Below are 26,103 nucleotides of genomic sequence, written 5' to 3' on the forward strand. Positions count from 1 at the left end.
TTGAAGCATGGAAGAAATTTTACGTCTAAAAACTCCATATTCTCTTTATGTTTTACAACGCTTTTGAATTATTATGATGTATTAAACCTAACTTTAAATTAATATATGATTAGAGATTTTTCCTTTAAAAACAAATAATAACAACCACAGATAAAATTAACTATTCATAAATAACCAAATAAACCTCTTTTCAGTAAGAAAATTTAATTAAATTAAACAAATTTTTTTCGGACTTGATAGCTGCAGCAATAAAAACATCACACTAAAATTTTAATTACTAAGCACTTAATATTGGATCTTCTTAATTGAGCAGCGTACTAAAAATCATAATGATGAAGATTGATTGAAGTTTTATGCGAAGTTTAATTGGAATTCTTAGCCAGAGCATGTCACTGAATTACCACATTTTAACGACCTGTCTAGGTTGAGTAAATATCTAAGTATCATATTAGTTCACAATTTCGTAATGCGTTTTGGCTTTAAGCTGCATTATTTTTTCGTTTCTTAAAAACATTCTTGTTATATTTTAGTCAATTCATTATAATTTCATGAGCGGATGCTATTTCGAAAAGTATTTACTGTATAAATGTTAGTTTTACGACATTCTGAGCATTAATTTGAAGTTTCACAATCAGTAGTCACTTAATATACAAGAGTGTTTTTCAAATAGGATTAACAAAATACTCCGTAAAAGTACATAAAACCAAACAATTTTCCCGGACTTTTTAACTCAGTGTTCTTTTTTTATTTCTTTCTCTTTTTTAATCCTTCTTCCTCTCTTTTTTTTATCCTTTTATCCTTCTCTCTCTTTTCGTCTTTCTCTGAGCATTCCCTTCAAGTTTCTGCAGCGTCCTCTACACTTCACACATTGGTACACCAAATGTCCTTTCAACGTAATCATATATTGTCTAAAAAAAAGAGGGAAACGTTTAAGGTAGTTATGTCACTCATATTGCATCAAATTGTTAATTAAAGCTTTTTACGTCATATGAAAAATGGAAAGTAAATTGGTAAAGATTTCTCAAAACATTTAAACTGACAAATCTCGAAGCATTCACAGCTACGTACATGCAGTGGTGTGTACTGAAAGAACACGTTGTTCAAGAACATTGGATATCACTGCCAAGTGTGGATTTCTTTCCATTCGAAGAGAGACATGAAACTACACTCAATCGGATCAACATGTGTGAATGTTTTCGACTGACATAATTTGGTATAGTTCTTATAACAATGCGTGAATTAATATTTGTATAAACAAATGAGTATTTAAATGTGTATTTAAAAAGTGTTTACTCAGACAAATAATCCAAAAGTATGCTTATTGATCATATATTTCTCAATCTCCTGTACTGACTTTCGGAACCGTAACTCCTGCATAGACCCCACTAGTAGTTAAAGTAGCTGCATTTGGGGAGTTAGCTTTAGGATCTATTCCAGGTGAACGGGCTGGCTGCGTGGTAGAATTTCGTGGTTTTCCCCGTGTGTAACGTGAATACAAGCCATTTTCCTTAAAACGTCGTCCACGAAGGCTTCCCTTCCTTAAAGAGCTGTCGTGCACTTTGCCGTATCCCAATAACTAGCCTAACTCCTGCCTAGATCTTCCTGGGACTCACAAGTAAGTGACAATTGGGAAACTGCGATATAAGATGAGATTATTTCAAGTTTAGATGGTCATTATGGAACTAAACTCAGAGGCTACCTACCTTAGGAGAACTGTCGTGGAGGACATTCTGAAGGAAACTGGCCTGCACTTTAATTGCGTAAGAAAGAAACACCAAAGGTTTCATGCAGCCAGCCGGTTCTTCTAACAACGGTAATTGATCCTGAGATTAAACGCTGGGCGGTAAACTCTGGTGAGATTTTCCTTACGTCATAAAAAGGAGTATGCTGTTCTGTCAATTAAAACTATGTTTTATGTCTTGGTAAACCTCAAGAATTTATTTAATTACTTGATATAAATACTGGTATATTTATAAATATTTTTCTTATTTTAATTCCTAAATATTTGTACGTGCTTTTAAGAATAGGATTTTACAAAAACGGTTATTTCATCACTTTGTTTGTTTTGTTTTTGTTTTTTTTTTTAATTAAAGGAACAAGCATAATATTTTGTCATTAATAGAACAGTACAAGGCTAGAAAAGAATGGCACACCAAGTAAACCCGAGAATATAATAAACTCAGAAACATTCCTCATGGTTTCATTTGATAGCTAATACTCGAAGAAAGTGCTATATGCTTTTCTAGGAACTAGACTTAGAAAATATCATTATTTACAATAATGATATTCAAAATAATGATATTCAATTATTATAAATAATAATATTCTCTAAGTTGTTTAATTGAACAATTAATTTCCATCCCCCGACTTTCTCTCAACCAGACGCGTTTTGTCTTCCAAATGGCCTGTTATCGTCAAACTAAAGGATTAAATATGGGGAATCCTCTTAATCCTATTCTCGAGAATATCTATGTGCACTATTTTGAATTAAAAATGTTTGAGAAACTTAACTTTCCCTTCTGCATCCATTATGTCAGTGACACATTAGTTGTTTTTCAAAGCAATAATGTTTATTTACCGTAAATCCTCACAACTATGAATTCTGTAAGATCAAACCATCCAATTCACTTAGCTTGGAAAGTCCAATTTTCTTTCATTTATTTACATTCTCACACACAATTCTCGTTCTGATACCTCAGTATATCATAAACCTTTGTTAATTTGTCTTCCATGTCATACCTGAACTTGTCATTTGCTGCCCAAAAGTTAGTCTATTCTGCACATTTGACTTTTGTGCCCTCAAATTTTGTTAGTCAAAATTAGCCTTATCCAAAAACCATTTTAGAGCCATTGCAGTTGACAGAGGTTTTACGGCTTTAAGTATTGACGTCAAGTATATTCCAGTTCTAAAGCAAAATAGCATTCTTTTCTTCAATCAATATAATAATTTAATCGGAATGTCTTCCTTCGCCGCGCCCAATAACGGCCGAGAGGGAAGTCCCTAAACTCTAGTAGTTCGGTTCGAAATTCGAATCCTGCGCACAGGCTGTCTGCATAGGCGTTTTCATGGTTTTCCACATGTGTAGCGTGTATACAAATCAGTTTCTCTTAGAAAATCCTCCATGAAGGCTATCCCTTTCTTTAAGCAGATAGTCCTTAAGTGCTTTGCTATAATCAAACAAACCAAACCGTCTTTCTTTCCCACCGTACGCTACGAAACGAAATCATGGCATCGTTTTTTTACAGGAATTTAACTTTCGAGTTTATTTTTTCTGTCAATAAAATACGCTAGTTATGTTTTTAAATCTCTTTCATATGAACTCTTGGGCACTTTTTAGCATTTCTTTTCAGTGCCGCTTGAAGTACATTGGAAAACAAATTGAGCTTAAATTTTGAATCATAGAGTATGAATCGTAAGTTCGAAACAAAGAAAACAAATAATTATTCTGTCATCCAGAACTGGACTACTAGCTTACAGATTAAGTTTTGCTTCTGCCAAAATCATTCAAAATAAACCTTCTTAATTGGTTTATTAGATTTCTTTGAAGCTTTTCATATCCTTAAAAATCTTGGTGTGTTGATCTATGTGCAGAATACCTTATGTTAATTAACCAATTATTATGATTTCGGTCTTTACTTTAACTTCTCCTTTCCGCATTCCTCACTACAATACGAATTAGTTTCATGTGTATTTAAGCTGAGGTTTTTGGATTTTCAGAGAGCGAGTATTTCTGTCATTGCACACTTCTTTGTTAGCTTCTACCAGCTCTAGCAGTTATAATTATCTGGGCCTCGCGTCTCTCGCCGCCTATATTTATTCTGACTCGCCGGTTAATTATTGAGCCAGCTTACTATTTAATTGTGTAGACTCCGGATGAACGTCTAATATGAATTGGCTGTTCTTATGTCAGTTTTCCATTTCCACCGGCTATGGTTATTCTAGCACGAAATCATGGTTTTATATTCCAAGTTCTGTTTAAATAGAAAGTTGTTCCATAGCCTTCCTAAGACTTTGTTGCTCTGTCTCAGACATAGCGATAACTCTCTTCAAGTCTGTTAGGGTCCTAAGGCTAAAGTAACAGTACTAGTCAAGTATAATCTTGTAGAGTCATTATTACGTTATTATTACAATGTGTACGCTATTTATTTCCCTTGTCGGGAGTCGAACCTGGACCTGAAGAATACGCGCTGAGTGTGTTACCGTTACACCACGACGGCAAGCTTAAAGGAGGGAGAAAGTACTTTATAATTTTGGAATGTTCCATATTTTAACTCGTTTTCATTACCCAATCTCTAGAAGCTAAAATGTAATCATTTATAATTATATTTTATTTCCTAGATGAGGTGCCACTTGTTTTGTTTTTCCCCCGTTTTTTTCATTACAGAGCGAGTCGTAATAATTTTCTAGTATTTTCTTAAGATTTATTCAGTCTATTTTTTCTATTTGTAACCTGTTTTTCATTTAAGTACCGGCCCACCAGCGGCCGAGCGGCGAAGTCGCTGAACACTGGTAGTTCGGTCCGAGGTTCGAATCCCGCGAACGTGCTGGCTGCATGGGCGTTTTCGTGGTTTTCCCGATGTATAACGTGTATACGAGCCAGTTCCCCTTAGAAAGTCCTCCACGAAGGCATCCCTTCCCTTAGGCAGGTAGCCCTCGAGGCTTTGCCATAATCACACACACACACATTTAAGTCCCCTACATGATCCTGCTTAAATAAAGAAAGCGTTTCCACTGTGAGAAAAATCTTCATTAATCAAAGTTATGTTTTCTTACATTCAATAATATAAGCTGTTATTATTATAGGATATTATATTGTTTTTTTATTACTATACATCATTTGTTATATTGTGTTATTATTACTATACATTCTCCAATATATTGTTATCATTCTAAACTAAATATGCGCTGTGTTCGTCAATGTTCCAGGACACGTACCTATCTGTTGATAAAGATATTCTCGTGAGCTATCACAATTTCTACTATATATATATTGAGAAGAATAGATACGTGAATAAAGAAGGATTAATAAAGCTGTTTTCTTCTGTTGTCCTTGGTGTGACATATTACGTAAATAAACAAAGCAGTAGAATTAGATATGTGTATTTATATGACGTGACTATATATTCACATTCCTTCATAACAGCTATTCCATTGCGTTATTTCTGTAAATTTTATCTTTCTAGAGTACTCGATGTTGAGCTCATCATTACATTTACATGTTTTTATAATTTTGCTTGCTAATTGTAGCAACATGAAAGATACTTTCTCTACTTATTATGTGCTTCGCCCTTAGGCACCACGTGGAAACGGAGAGGTGCCCCGTGGACATTTTTTAAGGGAAATTCGCTCCTATCCACGTTTAACATGGGTAAAACCACGAAAACGCTCATGCAGCCAGCCCGTTCGCCGGGACTAGAACCCCGGATCGAACTACCAGTATTCAGCGGTTTTTACCGATCGGCCGCTGGTGCACCGAAAGATACTATTGTACATAATTTGAAGAAAGTATTAAATTAATTAAAACAAATTAGTAGGACGCACAGACTGGTCTACAAAGTTCAGAATTACGTAATCTATAAATATTAATAGAAAAATAGTTACGCACAGTATATAAAATGTATAATCTTTGTTTACTCTATGACTGGTTTTTTTCATTGTAAGAATTAATTTCTATTATAAGAAGAGCTCTTTATCTAAAAAAAATTAAAACAGGTGTTCTCAACTGGGTAGGTATAGACTTCCTGAAGATCGATGAAATTTTAAAAGAGCTCAGTGATGATCAAGGGATCAGTTGGGAGCCGACATTCGAATATGCCCCGGCAGTTTATCGGCATAATAAGATCGTGTTCATTACAAAAAAAAGTTTATTAATAAAATTCATCATTTATTGTTTGTCGATATAAAACTGTATTATATAATAAGGAAGAAAGCATATAAAATAAATATAATGGGAAAATACTCTGAAAATTTTTAATACATTTTTTAAATCAATAATATTTTTAAAGTCTAAATTTTTGTGCAATAATTGCAGGATAAAATAAAGTAAAACGCAAGAACACGCACGTATTCTTTTTAATTAAAAAAATATGAAGAACGCGAAATTGGAATAGAAAATGAGAAACAGATTGAATATTTTTGAACGACATGATTTAAAAGCTAAATTAAGCAACTATATGCCAAATATTAAAACAATTGTATCAATATGTGAAGCGCAGCCATGAGATTAATTAAAATATAACATTTGCGCAGTTAGAATCTGAAATTTTGTTTCCAAAAAACCTGTTTATATTTCTAAAGTAATTAAACTTAAATCTAATAAACAGTTTTTTCCAAGATATTTTTTCATACACTTAACCAAATTGCTATCTTTATATAATTTACTTGCAATTATTACTGGAGTATTATTACAGAGCGAAATATACTGTATATTACAGAGAAAAATTTAAGGGAGGTTGATGAAGAAAACGATTCCTTTTAAAGGCCTCGATGCTAAACAAAGTTGGGGAATCTCTGAATTAAACAAAAGTGGTCGATTTATGACAGTTCTTTCTCCACAATGATAATTTTATATTACAATACACAACATAATAGCTATTCGTTACTCCGTAATGGCCTATCAGTACACGTTGCTTTCATTCTGTTGGTGCTTTTTGTATTCAGTTTTTAGCATAAAATGCCCTTTTTCCCCTCAAGCTTAATGCCTTACTAAAAAAAAAGTCTTACATGCGAAATTTATTTTATGCCTCTTCAGCCCATTTTTTTTTTTTCAAACATGAGTTTCTAATAAAAATTAATTACACTGGTTCAATTTTGTGGAAGCATTATTTTAGTCTTTACTTTTACAGAGAAGAATATTTTGAACCTTTGATAAACTAAAATATAAGGTGCGAAAAGAAACTCCTTTTCGGTAATTACTATAAGCATCTGACAAACAAACAGAGGACAAGCCAATTATCCATTCGAATATCCAAATAGTCTTTAAAATGGCATTCTACTTTTTAACTAATAGTTATATAAATGGAAACTCTATAAGTTTTTGAAAACATTTATGTAAATTTTCATGCCCTTTTTAAAATTTTCCTTGGAGTATACTATGTAAAATATTAATAATATTAATAAATATTAAGTACAATTTTTCATGCGTCCAGTTTTCTAAATATATTCGTATGTATATATTAACCATATATCACATACAATATAGATATATTTTCCTGTATTTTCAGATACTGATAACAATGGATACCTCGACGTAAACGATTTCGAATGTTTGGCACTGGTAAGTCATTTTTATTTAAAACTACAAATAATTTAAGCATATTATGAAAGTATTTAATAAATTTGGAGTGCGTTTCGATCAGTATGTAATTAGCAGAAATAAATTTTACATTCATTTGTGCTAATTTCTCAATGTTAATTCTTTGTTTTTTAACCATTAAATCGCCGAAAGTTATTTTCCTCATAATTAAATGTTCTATTTCTTGAAATATTCTTCTGAAAACATCTGGTGGATTAAAAAGCAATGGAATAAACTGATTTGTTTCCGTTACTTTACTTACTGTGTTATCATAAATAAAAGATTTTTAACAAATGACTGTTTTAAAAGAATCTTGGGGCAAATCTAGGTATAGATAAAAGGTCGCACGCGAACAGATAGACACAGCTTTGCGCCATCAGCAGGGGCAGCTGATTCATTAGAATCTAATTAAGCAGGGGCAGCTGATCCATTAGAAACTAATAAGCTATGCAAGCCCTGCTGGTGATTGCATCTATTTCCCAAATGCTCGAGTTCGGCGACCAACGGCGACAACGGCGTTATATTGCTCAAAGGATCAAGGGTCTTCTAAATACATTCGGCGAAAATACAAACATTATAAACGCCGCTAACATACATAATATTGTTACGAAACTAGTACATATATAAATGATTTCAGTGATTTTTCCCCTTCTAAATTGGCGCGATATCGAAAAGCTGCAACAGTTTTGTAAACTAAGTTTTGTCGCCAAATTGGCGAGGACTTTCTCAAAAACCACCAAACTTGGCGACAACTTCGCGACATTTTGGTCCGGTTCCCATATAACTGCAATGGGTATCGTAATTAAATAAATATAATTGATCTTTTATGCAACTATAACCGTATCAGGCCCTCATATGCCTTCCAGTAATTTCGAAAAGAACTAGAAATCTCTCGCGGCGGGGAGAAAACTACATAAGATCGAGAAGAGCATCAGTTAATAAAGTCGGGACTGAAAGCAGTTTTAGCATGATAGATTGGAGACTAAACGTTTCCAAATTTTCTAAATTTTTAATATTTCTCCTCCCTAAACATTCTTGAGTCATGTTTATAATTGATATATTTAAGGATCAAACATACTAATTTACCGTTAATGGCCACGATTATCTTTTCCAACAAAATTAATAAATTCAGTTTTGTTCAACGCAACTGAAGCCCAAATGGAGCAATCGACACCTTATTGTTCTCAGAGAAATCTGTAATCAAAACAATTATCACAGTATCCTAAAAGTGTTTTCGCTGCCCAGATATACGCCCATATATCAATAAAAGGCATATTTTCTCATTATTGTAGTTAGATTCCAAAAATAACAGCCAAGGTTTTGATTATAACCTTGCGTTAATTATCTTCAGGGTTATGTGAAGGGCGAATATTGTTCATCAAAACATTTGTCTAATTTATTTTATCCAGACTGAGGTGAGATCACTTTTCTTCCAAAGCACTTATTATCTGCAATATCATATTCGTTAATGAACTCAGAATCACTATAGCTTGATTACAAACATTCAAATTTCATGCTCAAGTGATATTACTCTTAACTGCAAATGAACGATATTTGAACATGCTGCTAGCTGGCAATATTCCATACTGAAATTTAATGAAAATTAGGAAAATAAAATTATTCTAATGCTAATCAAAATAAAAGCATTGAAGCTGTTTTAATTCAAATACCATGAGCGATAATATAATAATTAAATTTACTTATTAGTTCAAATTTTTAAGACACATAGATGTTGTTGAGAGCTGCTGGTCGAGGAGATTTCTTCAAACATTTGCTTCAGAAGAGTTGAAAGAAACTAATAATTTACTACAGAAACGAGAGCACATAGCAAAATTAGTAGCTGTAAATAACTTAAGAAGGACACACATGGAAAGAAAATCCATTTAACATGAGAAAACCATTGCAGATTGACGAGATCACCCATTCAGTAAACTCTGGAACACAATTCAGCTAACTCTGACCCGTATTCTCTCTGAAATAACTCAAAACTAAACTAGTAGTGAACTGCTACGATACTGCAGTATTGGATTTGGATTTCTACTACCTAAGCAGTACCTCTCAGAGCGATTAAAGAGTTCCTTATGGAGCCTTAGAATGAATGGTACGTGAAATGTGCCCTTCATAGGAGGTCTTCGATGATAAATGACTAATTACTGATTGTCAGAGTCGTATTTATTGATTGCCAGAGTCGTGCTTAGAGTTCTAGAAGCTTCGCGAAAAATCGCTGCCAGAGTTTCGAAAATGCGCTTTTCAATGACTTCCAAAAAAATCCTTAAATTAGAGGAAAACTGCAAAATATCGACAACTGAGTAGTTTCTAATTATACCTCGGGTTCTACTTGAGCTATTTTCTCAATTCAAACACTGCTGGATTCAGAGCTTCAAGATACCTAATTCTGTACAAAAATTATGCGCAAATATTTGCAGAAATTTGCAACACTATTTCATCAAAGATTATTACCGTAAACACAAAATGAGAACGGTTTTCTTTCTGTAAAAATATCAGGTACCTATGTATTAATGCAACCAACCTGGCGCAGTTTGATCATCCTTTTACATAAGAAAAAGACTGATTACATATAATTGCAAAATATTAATTATTATATGCGTTTTGTATCCTTTAGTTAGGTATTTTTAGCGAAAACATCAACCAGTAAGACTACTTACAAACGAAGGTTTTGCTTCTTTTGCGCTGTTGCGCATTTTCTAGCCATCTCTTTGAGGTTAGATCCCGTATTCCTGCAAAATACAAAATGTCTGCAGTAAAATATTTCATTGTAGGCAAATCCCATAGCCACAAATTTTAAAACTGAGTTTAATACAAAAAGGTATCACAGTTTGTCGATAAAAACCGTTGAAATTTTGAATAGAATAAATGAAACGCATACGAAAATGGCGACGTTGCTTAAATGAAGAACTGTTATACGCATGGCTGCCACAGTTTGGCGAATTCTGAAATTTGGCGTCTTCTACGAAAATGATTGCGATAATACTTAAGTACCAAATATTAATTTTGTCGTCACTTCTCATGTAAAAAATGTGAATTTTCTGTACATTTTCTTTCTGTCTTAATTGTACCCCAGTTTTATGAGAAATAATATCTGTATTGTATCAAACTGTTAATTAAATGAATACGTTTAAATATTCACTGAATTATTTTGATTACCGATTGGTGGTTTAACTGTCAAATCTGACGCTCGAATAAATGAATAATGAGCAAATATTTACATTGAGTTTCATCTGCACTGATTAATTTATATAAAATCAAATGATAACGTAACTGCATTGCAATACTTTTATAAAAAAATTTTGTAATGCAATTATTTTATCAGTTTATTTTAAAATAAATATTAATATATATATAATTCTAAAATTACAAAGTATGTGATTTTAATGTAAAAACGCAATTAATTACAGTGTGTATTGGAGCCCAATGATAAATTATAAAAAATCCTGACCACCGTCATCATCATTCAATTCGCCATTATTCGCATCAGAACTTGACAGCATACAAATTATCATCACTTATGTTGCTATCAAGATTATAAACAGTTTTTCGAATCAGAATCAATAGAGAATGGAAATATTTGCAACATTTCTTCAAGCAGAATATCAGTTTTCCACATTTATTTGCAATATTTTCTGCGTATTAATACTTAGGATTCCACTCCTTATACCAAATAGTATCTTTATTGTTTCCCAAATAAGCGTTTCAGACATTCAAAACCAACATTAAGAGTAATATGCCCTTCTTTCACATATCCTTTAACTGGTATCCCCATTAACTCAATATTTTATTAGACAATAATGTAGCTTTCTATCAACATATCTTCGAAATAGTGTTGTGAAAATTAATCAGACTCTTCCAGTAAAAATACATTAATCACAAAACGCCGATGCAACCTAGTCGTTCTCGAGTGTAGGAGATGCGGTCGAATAACTAGTGATCACGGATTTACTGCACCTCTGCTGCAGGCTGTAAATGTATGAATGAGTATAATCTATTCCTAATCATTTGTTATCATGATCTAAAATATTTTGCCATTCTCTAAATACTGCAGCTCTTAAAATTAATGAGTTCAAACGTCCCTTTTGTATGATGTGCATTTTACCAACCAATAATCATTATTATTTTCATTGACGATTCATGACATTCGACTTCGTGATCATTATTTTCGTGATGAATTTGCGTAGCAGATCAAATTACAGTTTAAAAACTTCATTTCATAATTAGAATTTCCACAACTTGGAATCGATGTTTTAAACATTTAATCTACGTGCAGAACTTAATGCGTTAAAAATTGACGGATTGTCGCGTTCTGTCTTACGATAATTGAACCAATAGAACTTAAAAATGGCAACATCAAACATTGAAAGAATTCTCATGATGAAACTACACCCCCCCCCCCAAAAAAAAAATCCGAAAGCTTTCAGATTTTATATTACGCCCAAAGGGACTTTTCTTAATGTTTTGCGTGTTACCTTTCTTTATTGAATATCATGTTCTTCGCACTTAAACCATAAAATTTAATTCATCAGCAATATCGCAAAACAATTTAACAAAAGCATATATTTACAATTTCCGATACATAGTCTCGCGCGCTGGAGATAAAAATGTTTTTTTCTCGTACAGTGTTGCCAATGCTCGTTTTGAAATCGTTGAGTTTCTTAAAACTCATAAATGCTTTACAAAATATGAAATCGATAATATAACAAATTCCAAATTAGGGCTTCCATACGCTCATATTCGGTGGAAGATTACGTTATTCAAAATTAGATGGCTCTAGGTACCGTTGTTTTATCACAATGCTAGAAACATACATACATTTATGCAGATTCTTCATTATTTAATTGCTTTGAATATAATACAGGGCGATAATATGTGGTGGCAACAATTTGAAAAGTGATTCAGAATTTTAAAGTTTTCAACGCAAAATGCCAAAACGAAATTAATAGCCTTTCTGGGCTAACGCCGTTCGCACAAAAAATAGAATGAACCTTTACTACGCATCCAGACTGAATTTTAAATCTGGAACTATGAATGCATTACAAAAAACTGCTATTCGATACCGATATTTCTAATATTTAGCAAACTTTAGAAAATTACAATTAAAAAAAAAAAAAAAAAAAAAAAAAATGACCAAAAAAACATTCCATTTAGAATATATATTTCCCCTTAAGTAAACAATTCTAAGTTAGCGAAAAACTAGTTAAGTGAATTTCTTTCACAGTTCCTCTCTGAAATACGTATTTTTTTTTCCAGAAGTAGTTGAGGAAGTTAAAAATTTTAGTAATTACTCTACTACGTGTACGATGATAACAACTTTTGTAACAAGTTAAAGGCCTATTTAAAATACCATTAGTAGAACTCCGCAGTAAATATAAGCATTTAAATAAATAAGGATGCATTTTTTATATTTTCTTCTTTTCCAACAAATTTTTAATGACATTTCCTGTTTAGAATAATGTTTTTTATAAACTTTCATGCTAAGCTATTAGGAGTAAATCGTTAACACGCGTGTGTCATTGCATTTCGTAAATATTTTATTGTAGTAGAAAATTTTAAATAGCAATTTATCATTTGAACAATAGCAAAGGAAAGCTAAAATTAATAATTAAATAGTTAAAGTAATTAATGACAATTTAAAATAATAATTTAAAATTAGTAATTTTGGTGAGAAATTTGCATTCCGCCTTGTGTCTGCGCAACGCTGAAGAGATGAAACGTTCATTGTTACTAATCTCACTTTCTAATGCAATCAGGACAAGGCCACAAGTTATTATCGTCGCAAGGAATACAAGATTGCATCTGCCACTGGACAGAGCCTTGAGCTCCAAACAAGTAACAGTCCGACTTTATGTTTAGTTTGGCCCCAGTTTTAGAAAAGAGCACCTCAGTAACGGATAGGGAGGTCTCCCCCTCCTCTTGCCCTACCACAAACCTCTCAAAAAACTTAAAACTGGCTGCATATTTTGAGCCCCCCATTCCGCGTAAACACTATACATTTACAAATATCCATGCCTTTTTCCGGATTCGAACTCCGATTCTTTCGGTATGGTAGTCAGCGTCTGCAATCACTTTCCCGTCTGGGTGGCTGGTGAAATGTTCAGCGATATATAATTCCACGGGAGAAGCCAAGAAATGTGTGAAGATTGGGACTCGTCCCGATATGCCTGTCCGGCGTGTGTGTGGTCCTGATTATCAACGTGACCAGTAGCAGTGATTCTATCCAGCATGGTTCGGAGATTTGATGCATGAAACTTTGGCATGGAATATAGCTGCTGAAGACTAGATCAGGACTAGTAATCCACAGAGTGTCCCGGACATCATTTATATGAAGTATCGCACACAACTGTAGCCTGCTGACCTAAAGGAATTGTCAAACAAACTCTACAGATATAACGCAACAGTTTATATCAGTTAATCACCGATATCCATCTTGCTTTTTCTCACATGTCTTAGGCTGACACTCCCTGTTCATCTGTTTCACAAAGTTCAAAACAAGCACCCATTAAAACTCATGTTTCACCGACATCAAGTATGTACCTTACCTTATGGTACATGGTACGCAACCACGTTTCCTTCCACGTATTACTCTCAACAATAAAACAACAAATTTAAAGTTGAAGAACAATAATTTAAAAATAAATTTTTAAAAATCTTCAGATTTTATATTATGCCCAAAACAGCCTTTTTTTAGCGTTTTGTGTGCTACTTTTATTTATTAAATATCACAATCTTCGCACTTAAACCACATAAAATTCAGTTCAACAGCAATATTACAAAATATTTAAAAACAGCATGTGTTTAGAATTTTCGATAGACAGTCTCGCGTGCTGGAGATAAAAATGATTTTTTTTTTTCTGTACAGTATTGCCATTGTACATTATTGTTTATCAAAAGTTCGTTAAAGTTTTACAAAATATGAATAAGACAAAATAAAACAAATTCCAAATTCGGGCTACCAGGTGACCATGCTCGGGTGGAGGACTAGGTTATTCAAAATGTGATGTCTCTAGGTACCGTTGTTTCTTCGTAGTGCGAGAAATATACATGCATTCATGAAGATTCTTCATTAATGCAGGGTTCTAATATTTATTTGGTGGCAAGAGTTTGAAAACTGATTCAGACTTTTATAATAAACCAACGCAAAATTAGTAGCCCTTCTGGGCTAACGCCCTTTGGGGCTAATAATAATTATAATTAAATTAAGTCAATATTAAAATAATATTCATTATGCATATGTGATAATAGTTTGAGGTCTGAGGTAGAAGATGGTAATTTTGATCGAGATGGATGATATTGTACAATAAATATACAATTTCATCTTTTTAATATATCACCATAATAGTAGAAATAGTATCATAGTAATAGAAATAGTAGCATAATTGAAGAAAAAGCGCCTAAACGAGCACACTTGTTGTTTCATAATACCTTGCAACTTCATAGTCATGATCGGAATAGTGGTTAAAGATGTTGCCTGTTGTATCTTTGGCCCTGAGTCCAAATTCCAGAGAATGCTTGGATTTTTGTAAATGCATAGCGTTTTTGCGGCATGGGAGCACTTAACATATACGGCGAGCCTCTTTTCGGAAAGTTTAATGGTTGGAAATAAAGTTGGGCACCTTTGTACCCTTCCTGGATGTCATTGGAATAAAACTGGACAAAATCTCACTCTCACCTATATATTACACGAGGCCCATGACAATGTCTCATGTAATCATGTACTCCTCGCTTCGATAAAATATGTTGACTGTTTTTTATATGACTGTCAGACAGATGAGATAAGTCACAACAACAACTAATTCATAGTATTACAATTCGTTATAAAGAGGGGAACTAGAAAATATATTGTCTGGACAAAGATAAATATGAAACGAGTATGATTATGTTACAGATCTTTACTTGGAATTCATCAGAGGAACATGGTATTCTTTTGTTAGTGTTGTTCTACGAAATTTTTGGTAATCATATGTAAGAATATATGGATATATATTATATATCGTATTATATCATACCAGCATTAATCATATATATATATACATATATGTTCATTATACTTTTATGTAACACTAGTCATGACTTTACAGGACTTTACTAGTTATTACGTCAAAGTCATAATAGTTATTAATTTCGAAATTTCACAGTTTAGAGAGGTTTATTATAAAGCACTTACTATTTTTAGAACAGAAAGGGGAAATATACAAATTAAAATGAAGAGTTAAGTGTAGAAACTTTAGGTATTTTTTTGCAAGCAAACGAGATGAAAAATATGCAACGCCTTCGCCGGGAATCGAACAACGGACCTCTCAATTATGCGCTGATGGTGCAGACCACTACACCACGAAGGTTCGCTAAGAAGGCGGGAGAAATACCTTATATAATCCCCCTTCTAAAGGGCGACTTGGGTTTTTAGGGCACCCAATCGCCAAATCCTGGGTGAGGAGAATCATCATCCAACACCATTTTAATTCGGGCTTCACTGCAAAGACATTAGGCATTTTTTTGGAAGCAGGCAAGATGAAAAATTAGCAACGCCTTCGCCGGGAATCGAACCGCTGACCTCTCAATTACGCGCTGAACGTGCAGACCACTACACCATGTAGGCATGCCAAGAAAGCTGTAGAAATGCGTTATAAAGGGACTATAGCAAATTTAAGTAATAATTTTGATTTATTTACTTTTTATTTTAGCTAACTTTTAATTATTATATTATAATAACAGCTTCTTTAATAATTTTTAGAAGAACATGTTTCGTAAACTATACTTCTGTTAGGATAAAATTTTATAGATACAAATGTAAACAGTCAGAACACAAAGAAGGTTTTGATTCTATACCACAAATTTAGTTTCGTATTCCACACAAGTATCGGAGGTTTTACAGAAATCTTTTAGCTAAACGGTTAAAAGGAGATTCTAATACCACTCGAATTCTAAATACGGATATCTCTATTTAGTCTCCAGACTTATCTCTTGTAGCTATAAAATCCGCTTATCTTTTTGGCCTTTTTTAAAGAAAAGATTTAAATACATTTTCTTTTCTTTCTATTCTGATTCTGTTTTCCATTATTCGGAAACGATACCTAAGGCCAGACTTTGCTTCAAGATTATTTCCTTAAGTTTTTTGCTCAATGTGCAGTATTTGTTTTACCTTTTTCAGTGGACTGTTCATTTACTCTTCATCTGAAACATTCATGATCTTAAAAAAAGAATTTCACAGAATTTAGTTAGTGTACTATATTTTTTTACCTAGGATACTAGTTTTCCCCGCATTATGTAATAATCATTATGTATCATTATGTAAGAATTGCAATTACGATCTTCATATTTATGACTTCTCTTCATTTTATTGCTGTAAATAATTTTAAGCATAAAATAGAATTCTTATTAAATAGGTGTAGTATAATCGTAGTTAATGATAATTAATTAAATAATTAAACTCTGAAAGAACTAAATACTGTAGGGAAAGGTGCCAAAATATTATTCTGCTACGATGTATAAAAACGTATACCTCAGGAGAGTATTTAAATTAACTGTGACATCCAATGTAATGAAGTAATAAATAATTTATGGCCTTATTAAATTCGTTGGCAAAGAATATTTGTGGTCGGTCTGTCTAATGTACAATAAGTTATTGATGGAAATAAAGACATTATCAATCTGCCAGATTCATGCATACTTTATGGAACTCGCACTTGGGTTCTTTAAAAAAAACTGAAAAATCAGAAAGACAAAAAAATTTGAAAGGTTTCAGATTTTAAATTACGTCCAAAGGGGCGTTTTTTGAAAATTTTGTCTCTTTCCTTTATTTATAAAATATTATATCCCACGCACTCAAACTATGAAATTCAGTTCAGCAGCAATATCAAAATAAGCATATCTTTAGAATTTCCGATACAGAGTCTCGCGCGCTGGAGATAAAAATATTTTTTTTCGTACAGTGTTGCCATTGCTCGCTTTGAAATCCTTGAGTTTCCTAATCAAAAATTTGTTGAAGTGTTACAAAATAGGATATGGATAAGAAAACAAATTTCAAACTCAAATTATTGCTTCCACATGCCCATATTCTTTGGAAGATTACGTAATTCAAATTTTGATGGCTCTAGGTACCGTTGTTTTATCACAATGCGAGAAACATGCATACATTTATGCAGATTCATCATTACTTACTTTCTTTAAATATAAGGCAGAGCGATATTACATGGTGGCAACGATTTGAAAAGTAATACAGCCTTTTAAAGTTTTCGATGCAAAATGCCAAAACGAAATTAATAGTCCTCCACGGCAAATTGCCTCCTATGGACTAAAAACTATTACATTTCTGAAATTAATGAGCATTAATTCTGATTTAAGTTAAAAATAAAATTCCAAATAACTATTATTGAAAGAGTCAAAGCAACAAAAATTAGCGTAATATTTAAACATTTAAAAACGAAAAATGCATAAAGAAAACAAATAATAAAACACAGCTAATCATCCACAGAATCAACCCTTTCCAACAAGTAATGATGATGAGAAAATGTACAAAAAGTGCTTTTGTATCATTTTTTCGTTAATAGTGTTGTTGTGACTTATCTCTCTTGTCTGACAGTACCATCAGAACAAGCCCACGAAATTCATCGTGGCAAGGAGTGCAAGATTGCCTCTACCGTTGGCAACAGCCTTAATTGCCGTACAGCTGACAGTACGACTTTGCTCAATTCCGACCCCAATTTTGATGGACAGCGCCCCGGAAGGAAGAGTCCGAGTGTCTTTCCCCCATCCCTCTTGTCCTACCACTAACCTCTCGAGAAGACTTTTGACTCGCAGCATATTTAGAGTGCCTCCATGCCACACAAACACTATACATTTATAAACATCCAGGCCTACTCGGGGATTCAAATCCAGCCTTTCGGTACAGCAGTCAGGTACTATTAATAGTCCTATCTAAATTAGTTCTTAAGAACTGTGTTTATTGCTTTTAAATCGGTTAGTTTGTCACTTAATAATCTTCCAGATTACATCTAAAAGTTCAAAATCGCAGGTTTTATTGAATAACAAAGCACCTAGTGTGTGAAATTAGAAGTATTTTATTTCCGCCAGTGGCAAAATGTTGCTTTCAAATAACAAAGTTTGTTGATTAAAATTTAAAGAGAAATATGTTAAATTTTGCGAATAGTAACAGTCTCTTATGCAGAAACTTAGTCTACTATGAAGATGTAAATTTGCTTCTTAATATTCTGCAAGAAATGACAGGCCCTGTTGATTTGTTTTTATGTTCCTTGCTGTCTGACTATATGGCTATAATAAATAAAACATTTAGTCTACAGATCAAGGGGAACTGTTAAAAGGAAAATGGTATAAGTTCCAAAATTGCGGAAAATACCGAAATTTTTACTTGACAGCTTTTAACAGAACTGAACCTAAACCGGATACCTGCAAGATCCAGACTGCACTAATTCGAGCTTCGATTAGCAGTGAGATCTCAGTTGATTTTTCATGTTTCCAACTGCAGAAAAACTTAATGTATTCATTCCAATGCCTAATCTATTAATTATTTCTAACTTAAAAAAAAGAAAGGATGTGCGTGTTTCAAGTGGTATTCGGCCTTATGTTCTACCTTAAACCTTCTTACATTTCAAGCGTTCTAGATTTTTATGTCGCTTTCCTCAAAATTTAAAATCCTTCTGCGTGTCTGTTTCAGGAAACGAAATGGTGAAACGTAATTTACGATAAATTCAGAAAATAAAGCATATATAAAGTGACATTTTCAGCTAGAAAACATATTTTATTGGCTTTATAATATCTTAAGTTTGTAAGATATTAACATATTTGGAGCTATAAACATAAAAAATTAACTCTTTCCCTCGCCAAGATTCGAACCACGAAATTTTTATTTGCTGGCTGGGCGTACTAAATATTTACAGTTTGCATGAAGAATATGATAATTCTTCATATTTTCCTCCGCTTAATGACTGGGAATAAACTCATGATCCAGTCAAACAAATTCAAATTTTGAAAACTGTAGAAATTATTAGATTTTTCAAAGCCGGTAAATGGGGGATATCAGTGTACTGGATTTTGAATTTTCCAACTAATAGTTGTACGTGCTAACCACCCACACTACGAAAGCATGCATGGGGAAATGCGATAAAATTTTTTCGTGCGTACGGGTTCGTAATAGATTGAATGCACAAAGGTCCGATGATAGGTTAATAAAAATTTCTTTTATCAAAATAACCATTTCAAAGTTCTGTAAATACTCGTACAGGTGTCACAGTATCGCACAGTACAATCAGTAGTTATGCTTCAAACTACTAAAAACAACGTTAAACACAAGGCAATGCAAAAGCGCATCTAAGGAAAACGCTAAGTCGGATATATCTCAATTCACGCAAAACTAACGATTCGCACAACAATAACTAAGCAACTGAGAGCAAAATCACTCACTCAATCAATACAGGTATTGCCGGGCTATCGCTAATATGTGCGATGTTGCTGGCTCACTGATAAGACTGCCGTAAAGGCACATAACGTAATAAGTCAGGCGCAATAAGAGGAGATCTGAGATGAAGAGAGGGGAGTGAACATACACCATAACAAGGTTTTAAAAACCAAACGTTGGAGAAAGAAAACCAGGAGAGTAAAACCAAGTGAGTAGTGTAATCTGACAGAGGAGAGCAAATGCTCTCTCTTCGACCTTAAATAGTCTTCAACCAGCCGGCTAGTTATTTTTAGTACTCTCTGCTTCTCGAAATAACTGGAAAACAATATGAGGGTAGAATTACGGTTACAGCTAACATAGTGGTCAATTACATTTATTCAATTTCAATACATATTACGGTGATACAGGGACCGGACCCAAATGTCGCCAAATTTTGCGACTTTTGGCGATTTCTCTCCGAATTTGGTGATAAAATAAGTCGTAAACAGTTGTCAGCTTGGCGATATATCACCGAATTACCAAGATACCGGTTTACTCAATGCACATGCCCCTGTGTTCTTATTTTTCCGGCATAGCTTCCCTTAAAATTTGTTTCGCGTTACATTACACAAAAATATGACAATTTCACATATTAACTGCATTAAAATCATCTAGCTATGAACAAAATGTGTATGTATATGTCTTATTGCATTCTTTTAAAAATTCCACGTTTCAGGATCTTTTGAGCTATCTTATCTGCATAATTCTAGTTTAGCAAATTCTCACATATTCTTTTCATCGTTTTCAGTTAGAATTGGAATGGCTTGATTCTGTCAATGTTGTTATGCAATGGAAGCTTTCGGATTAAATTATTTTATCTTCTTTCCCATTCGTGCATGATTTTGTGTACACGAATTGCCAAGGGATTTTTCAGTTATCCATCTGAATATTCAACACAGCATTTCAAGCTATCTTGCAAATAAAAAAACACTCGTGCATTCATTTTTCTTGGCATTCCCCATCTCATCCCGGTTTTAAAAATCTTCCTAAATATTGACTTTCTTAAGAATCCAAAAAAACGGATCCAAATGCAGTTAAAAGTGCATATTTGGCATAGTCTATGCGAGATGCCGGAAATATGCTCCCTCTCTGAAAAAAAAATGGTAAGCAAATGTAAAGATACACACTTTCACAAATATTTCTTACAAAAACTGAAAACGTTAGCTGTTTAACTGCTGAATAGAAACGCAAAATATTACATCTTAGTGTGCTTCCGAAAACGTAAAAGCAAACACTCATAGATGTTACAATTTGAAAGAAGACGAAATATTTGTGTCTTTTATCTCTTCTTGCAACCAAAAAAGTCAAAGAATTCTCAAGATTTTCTTTTCTTTTTCGGCTGAAGAGAGACAGAATGTAAAGGAATTTTAAGTACAGCTTTATATCCAGTTTCGGTAAAGAATTCTTAGAAAAATAGGTTTTTTCCCCTCAGAAAATTCCTTTCTATTTCCAGTATCAAAAGAAAGAGAAAATAAATTTCGTGCTTTTAAATATACGTTCTTATAGCATCAGATTGAAGAATCCCGTTAATCAAGAAACCCTAAAGGACAGAAGACGTCTCATTCCATTTGTATCAAAACTTATTACTTAATTTTAGCACAAAGTTTCGTATCCACACACTACCTCCCGAAAAGTTATAGAAAATTAATTTTAAATATCAACTAGATTTATTTTCAGATTCAACTAGATACTATGCAAATTTTATAGTAAGCAGTGACCTGAAGCAAAATAAAAGGGGAAAAAAGTCTGAAAGGTTTAGATTAAATGGTTGCCCAAAAGGATTTGTTAAGGTTTTTTAAGCTCTCCCTGAGCTCACAAACTACCCGTCTGATGTTACACTCACTCCAATTAACCTTTTTTTTTTTTTTTTTTTTTTTTTTTTTGTCTTTTTAGCTTTATTATAAAGCACCATTTTCTTCGCACTTACGCCATATATAATTGAACAGGAAAATTTCAAAAATTTCAAAAGCAACATAGTAGCATACTTTAGAATTCTCAATGCAGCGCAAAGTGTTGGCATACATTTTGCCTATTTTTTTCCAGTCTTTTTTCAGTTCATCATATCAGTGTTCAGTTTTCTTACTAAGATGCCTTTACAAAAGTCTTTTTGTTCTTTTATTATTAACGTTTTATGTGTCCACTTTATTTGTTAAATATCATGTTCTTGGCGCTTGCGCCACGTAAAAATTTGATTCAACAAGAAAATCACAAAATATTTAGAAACAGCGTATCTTTAGAATTTCCGATAGACAGTCTGGTTCGCTGGAGATAAAAATATTTTGTTTCGAACAGTGTTGCCCCGCTCGCTTTGAAATCGTTGAGTTTGTTAATAAAAATTCGTTAATACTTTAATAAAATTTAAAAATTTCGTCAGTAATTAATTATTTAATAGATAATAAAACAATTATTCAATAGATAATAAAACAATTCGAATTAATATTCAATAGATAATAAAACAATAATTAATTATTCAATCAGTAATTAATTATTCAATAGAATAATAGTCAGTAATTAATTATTCAATAGATAATAAAACAATTCGAAGTTCAAAATTCGGACTTCCAGGTGCCCTGTTCGGGTGGAGGACTACGTTATTCAAAATTTGATGGCTCTAGCTGCCGCTGTTTTTAACAGTGCCAGAAACATGTATACATTCATGCGGATTCTTCATTAGTTCACTTTTTTAAATACAGGGCGATAATATTTACTGGCAACAATTTGAAAAGCGATACGCCGTTTATATTGAATTCCAAAAGCCGTTTTGAGACTAATATCCTATTCGAGATTAATGTCCCTTTTAGGATAAAATTCTTGAATTTGTAAACTTCGTATTATACCCTAATATTTCGAAGAATTTCACATCTGAGTTTCGGCAACATTAAAATTTCCGAAATTTAAAAAATATAAAAACCATAAGATTAAAAAATTTACAAACTGATCTTAAGATAGTAATTTTATTTCAACAACTGAAACTGTTTTACGCAAAGCAATATGATCAAAATTACAAATTAATTATTAACCCATTAAAAAAATTAAAGGTACAGAATATAAAATCTTATATTTAAAATCAGTATATTCAACATATCAAAGCCAAATGGTAGTAAAAAATGAACCGTGTGTTATTTCTTAGTAAATCAGCGTCACGGGGAGCATATTTCACAAGTGCACATCAACGTAGTCACTGAGGGAGGGTGTGAAACATGCGGGGAGCATATTTCACAAGTGCACATTAACGTAGCCACTGAGGGAGGGGTTTCGAAAAATGGACCAATGAGCTTCTATTGCTCTTGTGACGCTAAATCTTCCTGCATGTGAGCGCATGGACCTTATAAGAAAAAGACTAACCCAAACGGGTTTTCTCCCTCGTCTGAGGCGTTGCCCGCTGTCACCTTGATCACATCCGGAGGACTTGCAGAAATTTAACAGTGGTTGCCTATTGCAGCGCGTATAATTGTCAAGAAAAGGCTGGTTGTAGCGCCTCATTTCACAAATTAGAATTTCTACATATTTTTATTTTTGAAATTGAGATTGATTTCTAAAAATTTAGCATATTTATCAAGCATAGTTAAAGTTCCAAATAATTATAAAGCTATTGCATGCTTTCAGGACTGGATATTTTTTTAGTTTTTCCTATGCTGTTAGGAAATTTGTAACTACTTCTTTTAGAAAATAATATTTTAAATCTGAACTAATAGAAAATTGCAAACAAGCAATTTTATAAGCTCTTATAAGGTCCATGTGTGAGTGTTGTTTACGTTTCAATTTGCATTTGTTTCAAAGTTATAAATGTATGGAGTAATAGTAGAAAACCTCGTACTGCTTCCGTTTTATGAGCTTAATTAATCGCTGATATTTTCACTTTCGCGATTTTTATCCCGCGTTAATAAATGGATTGATGTTCACGGCATATTATCGCTCTTTACATCGAGAAAATGACTCAAGGTACAATGAGCATCGAGTATTATGCATTTACTAACGCCTGTGGATTAAGAGAATTCAATAGTTTTTTTTTTATTATTATTGAGCTGGGAAGGACTGGAAGTGTTACAGTGAATCTAGTGTATTCTTATTTCAGTGCTTGCATTCTTCTGATTTTTAAAGTGTAAGATTCAGAATACATATTGTGTATAACCTGATTATATCCATTGTTAACAATAAAAGTTATATGTTAATAAATTGAATATATTCGTTGTGTTGTGAATAGGTTCGGCAAAGTTCACTCAGCCTTTCATCTCTTGAGGGAATCGATAAAATGAGTACCAAGTCCGCTTGGGGACTAAACACCGGGTGCCCTGCGAGAAGCTGACCACTTGTCCAGGCAAGATGCACAAGCACCCCAGAGTCCACGGTCTAGAAAGTAGATATCAGAGCAGTGCCGGAATGGCTCTCTATGGGTTGTTTGTGCCGCTAAGTTGAGAGGAGTTTTTTCAGTATAAAACTTATATAATGTAGCTCACTGTACATTATTACTTTGAAATTATATTTGTAATAATCTTATACTTACAGTAACTGATGATAATTAGTACAAATCGCAAATCTGAATCACTACACTCCTGCACTATTAGATTTGATTGTACCAGAAGTTCAAAAGTATGAAAATATGCAAGAAATTCAAGTATTTAAGCTTATCAAATAAACATATTGTTCTCACATGACAAAGGTTAATATATAAGCGATAACTCAAGATAAATCTTAAGCGCAAAAGATAACCAGTTAAAACTGTGTAATAATCGTACTCTCTGCTTTAGTATGAAACCTTGACTAGCCCTGAAAACCTTTCAAAATTTTCAACAGCACAGACTTCTTATTTCCCAGACTTGTCAATTTTTTCCAGACTTTTTATCATTACTTAATATTTCGATCGTATCCTCTTCTACAAAAATTCCATATTGATTCAGCTTTATACTAGAACATTGTGAGAATTTATAGCTTTATCGCAGAAGAAGTGTTTCAGTCATACACTCGAGAATTACGCTGTGTGATACAAATGGCATGCGTTTTCAAAAATCATATTATATTAATATATGTCTTTTGGACACCATAAGATTAATAAATAATCACTAACAATTCAAATAATTACATCAAAATATCATTATAATCTGAAGTCCCTGATCGAATTTTACTAGCAACAGAAAACGAAACAATAATACAATCAAACGAGTGGAAATTTATGATACACGTGGGGTAAAATAAGAATAAACCACCTTCGTGTATGTTGGAAAGACTGAGTACTTTCTTTGTGAAGATGTTTTCCCTGATGACTTGATGAATAATCAATGCTATGAATCTTTTGTCAATAACAGCAGCTCTTCAATAATTCAATTGGGGATCTAGAGAATCATGAAAAAACAATCATTGAAAGCAATAAAATGAATAGTATAAAAAAAACCTGCCTCTTCTTTTCCTGAGGCAAAGAGCAAGTGACAAGACTTATTTCCAGATCTTTTTTTTTTTTTTTTTTTTTTTTTTTTTTTTTTTTTTTTTTTTTTCCTGTTATTTTTCTTTTTTTGTACACAATATGTATATGAAAAGAGAAAAAATAACTAAAATTTAATTAAAATCATTTGCGTTAATGTTATCGATCCTTAGAATGTTAGCCATCTGAAAAAAAGCATTTGAGAGCAATTCTGTGAAGAAGAAATTGAAAGCGATTCTTTCCAAAGAAAAATTAAATAGGAAGAGGTAAATAATTTTTCAGTTTTGCTTCCCATCATTTTTTGTTTTGCAGTTTACTGTTTCAGTTTTTTTTTACTTCAAAAGAGCAAATTAGTATATTCCTGTATACTCTAGTGATATAAAAAAAAGCTAATATAAATTTTAGCAGTACCATAATTTATATGTTAAATTTTGAAATAATATCTTTACGCAATAGGTATATTAAGAGTAGAAGGTATTTATGAGTATTTGGTCCACTTCTAAATAATAAACTAAGCGTAAATTATAGTTAAAAACATGTTTATCATCATCACCGTCATTATATCAGGTGGCCAGACAGCGCATTGTAGGCCTATGCTTTCCTTTGAAGTTTTCTCCACATTATCTTTGATCTGCAATTTCTCTCATTAATTGTTAAGTAATGTGATTCCAATGAATCATATAAAAAAGCATGTTTATATGTAAATTAATTATCTTCTTAATACAGTAGTCCATTTAATTAGTACTGACTATTAAATACCAAACGGTTTAAGTGTCCTGTTTAATCTTTGTATTTTGCTTCCTATCTTAAATATAATAACACGATTATAACAAACCTCTTTGAACTGCGTCTTTTCAGAATTAATCTTTGTGGTAAGTTTCTTGCATAACGTCTATGGCGCATATACACTTACAAAACACTGAAACTTT

At 32.7% G+C, this 26,103-nt stretch overlaps 1 protein-coding gene and 1 long non-coding RNA gene across 5 annotated transcripts in view; one reads left to right on the forward strand and one right to left on the reverse strand.

Moving 5' to 3' along the window:
• LOC118190030 (sarcoplasmic calcium-binding protein 1-like) overlaps window positions 1-26,103 on the forward strand; it is a 342,070-nt gene that overhangs the window by 250,518 nt on the left and 65,449 nt on the right. For all 3 annotated transcript variants that reach the window (XM_085811902.1, XM_085811903.1, XM_085811901.1), the window contains exon 3: window positions 7,225-7,277. In XM_085811902.1, coding sequence (XP_085668028.1) covers window positions 7,225-7,277 — 53 coding nt within the window. The remainder of the gene's footprint in view (window positions 1-7,224; window positions 7,278-26,103) is intronic.
• On the reverse strand, window positions 561-24,424 carry LOC118190031 (uncharacterized). Of its 2 annotated transcripts, XR_004758347.2 has the most exons (3): window positions 24,263-24,424; window positions 9,962-10,033; window positions 561-908 (listed from the first exon to the last, which is right to left on the reverse strand). It is a non-coding gene; the product is annotated as an uncharacterized LOC118190031 (long non-coding RNA). The 2 variants fall into 2 exon arrangements; XR_015039815.1 differs by lacking the exon at window positions 24,263-24,424 and having other exon boundaries at window positions 9,962-10,241.

This window comes from Stegodyphus dumicola, chromosome 2 (genome assembly GCF_044657685.1).
Source record: "Stegodyphus dumicola isolate Sdum_Otavi_A_Nest chromosome 2, ASM4465768v1".
NCBI classification, from domain to species: domain Eukaryota; kingdom Metazoa; phylum Arthropoda; class Arachnida; order Araneae; family Eresidae; genus Stegodyphus; species Stegodyphus dumicola.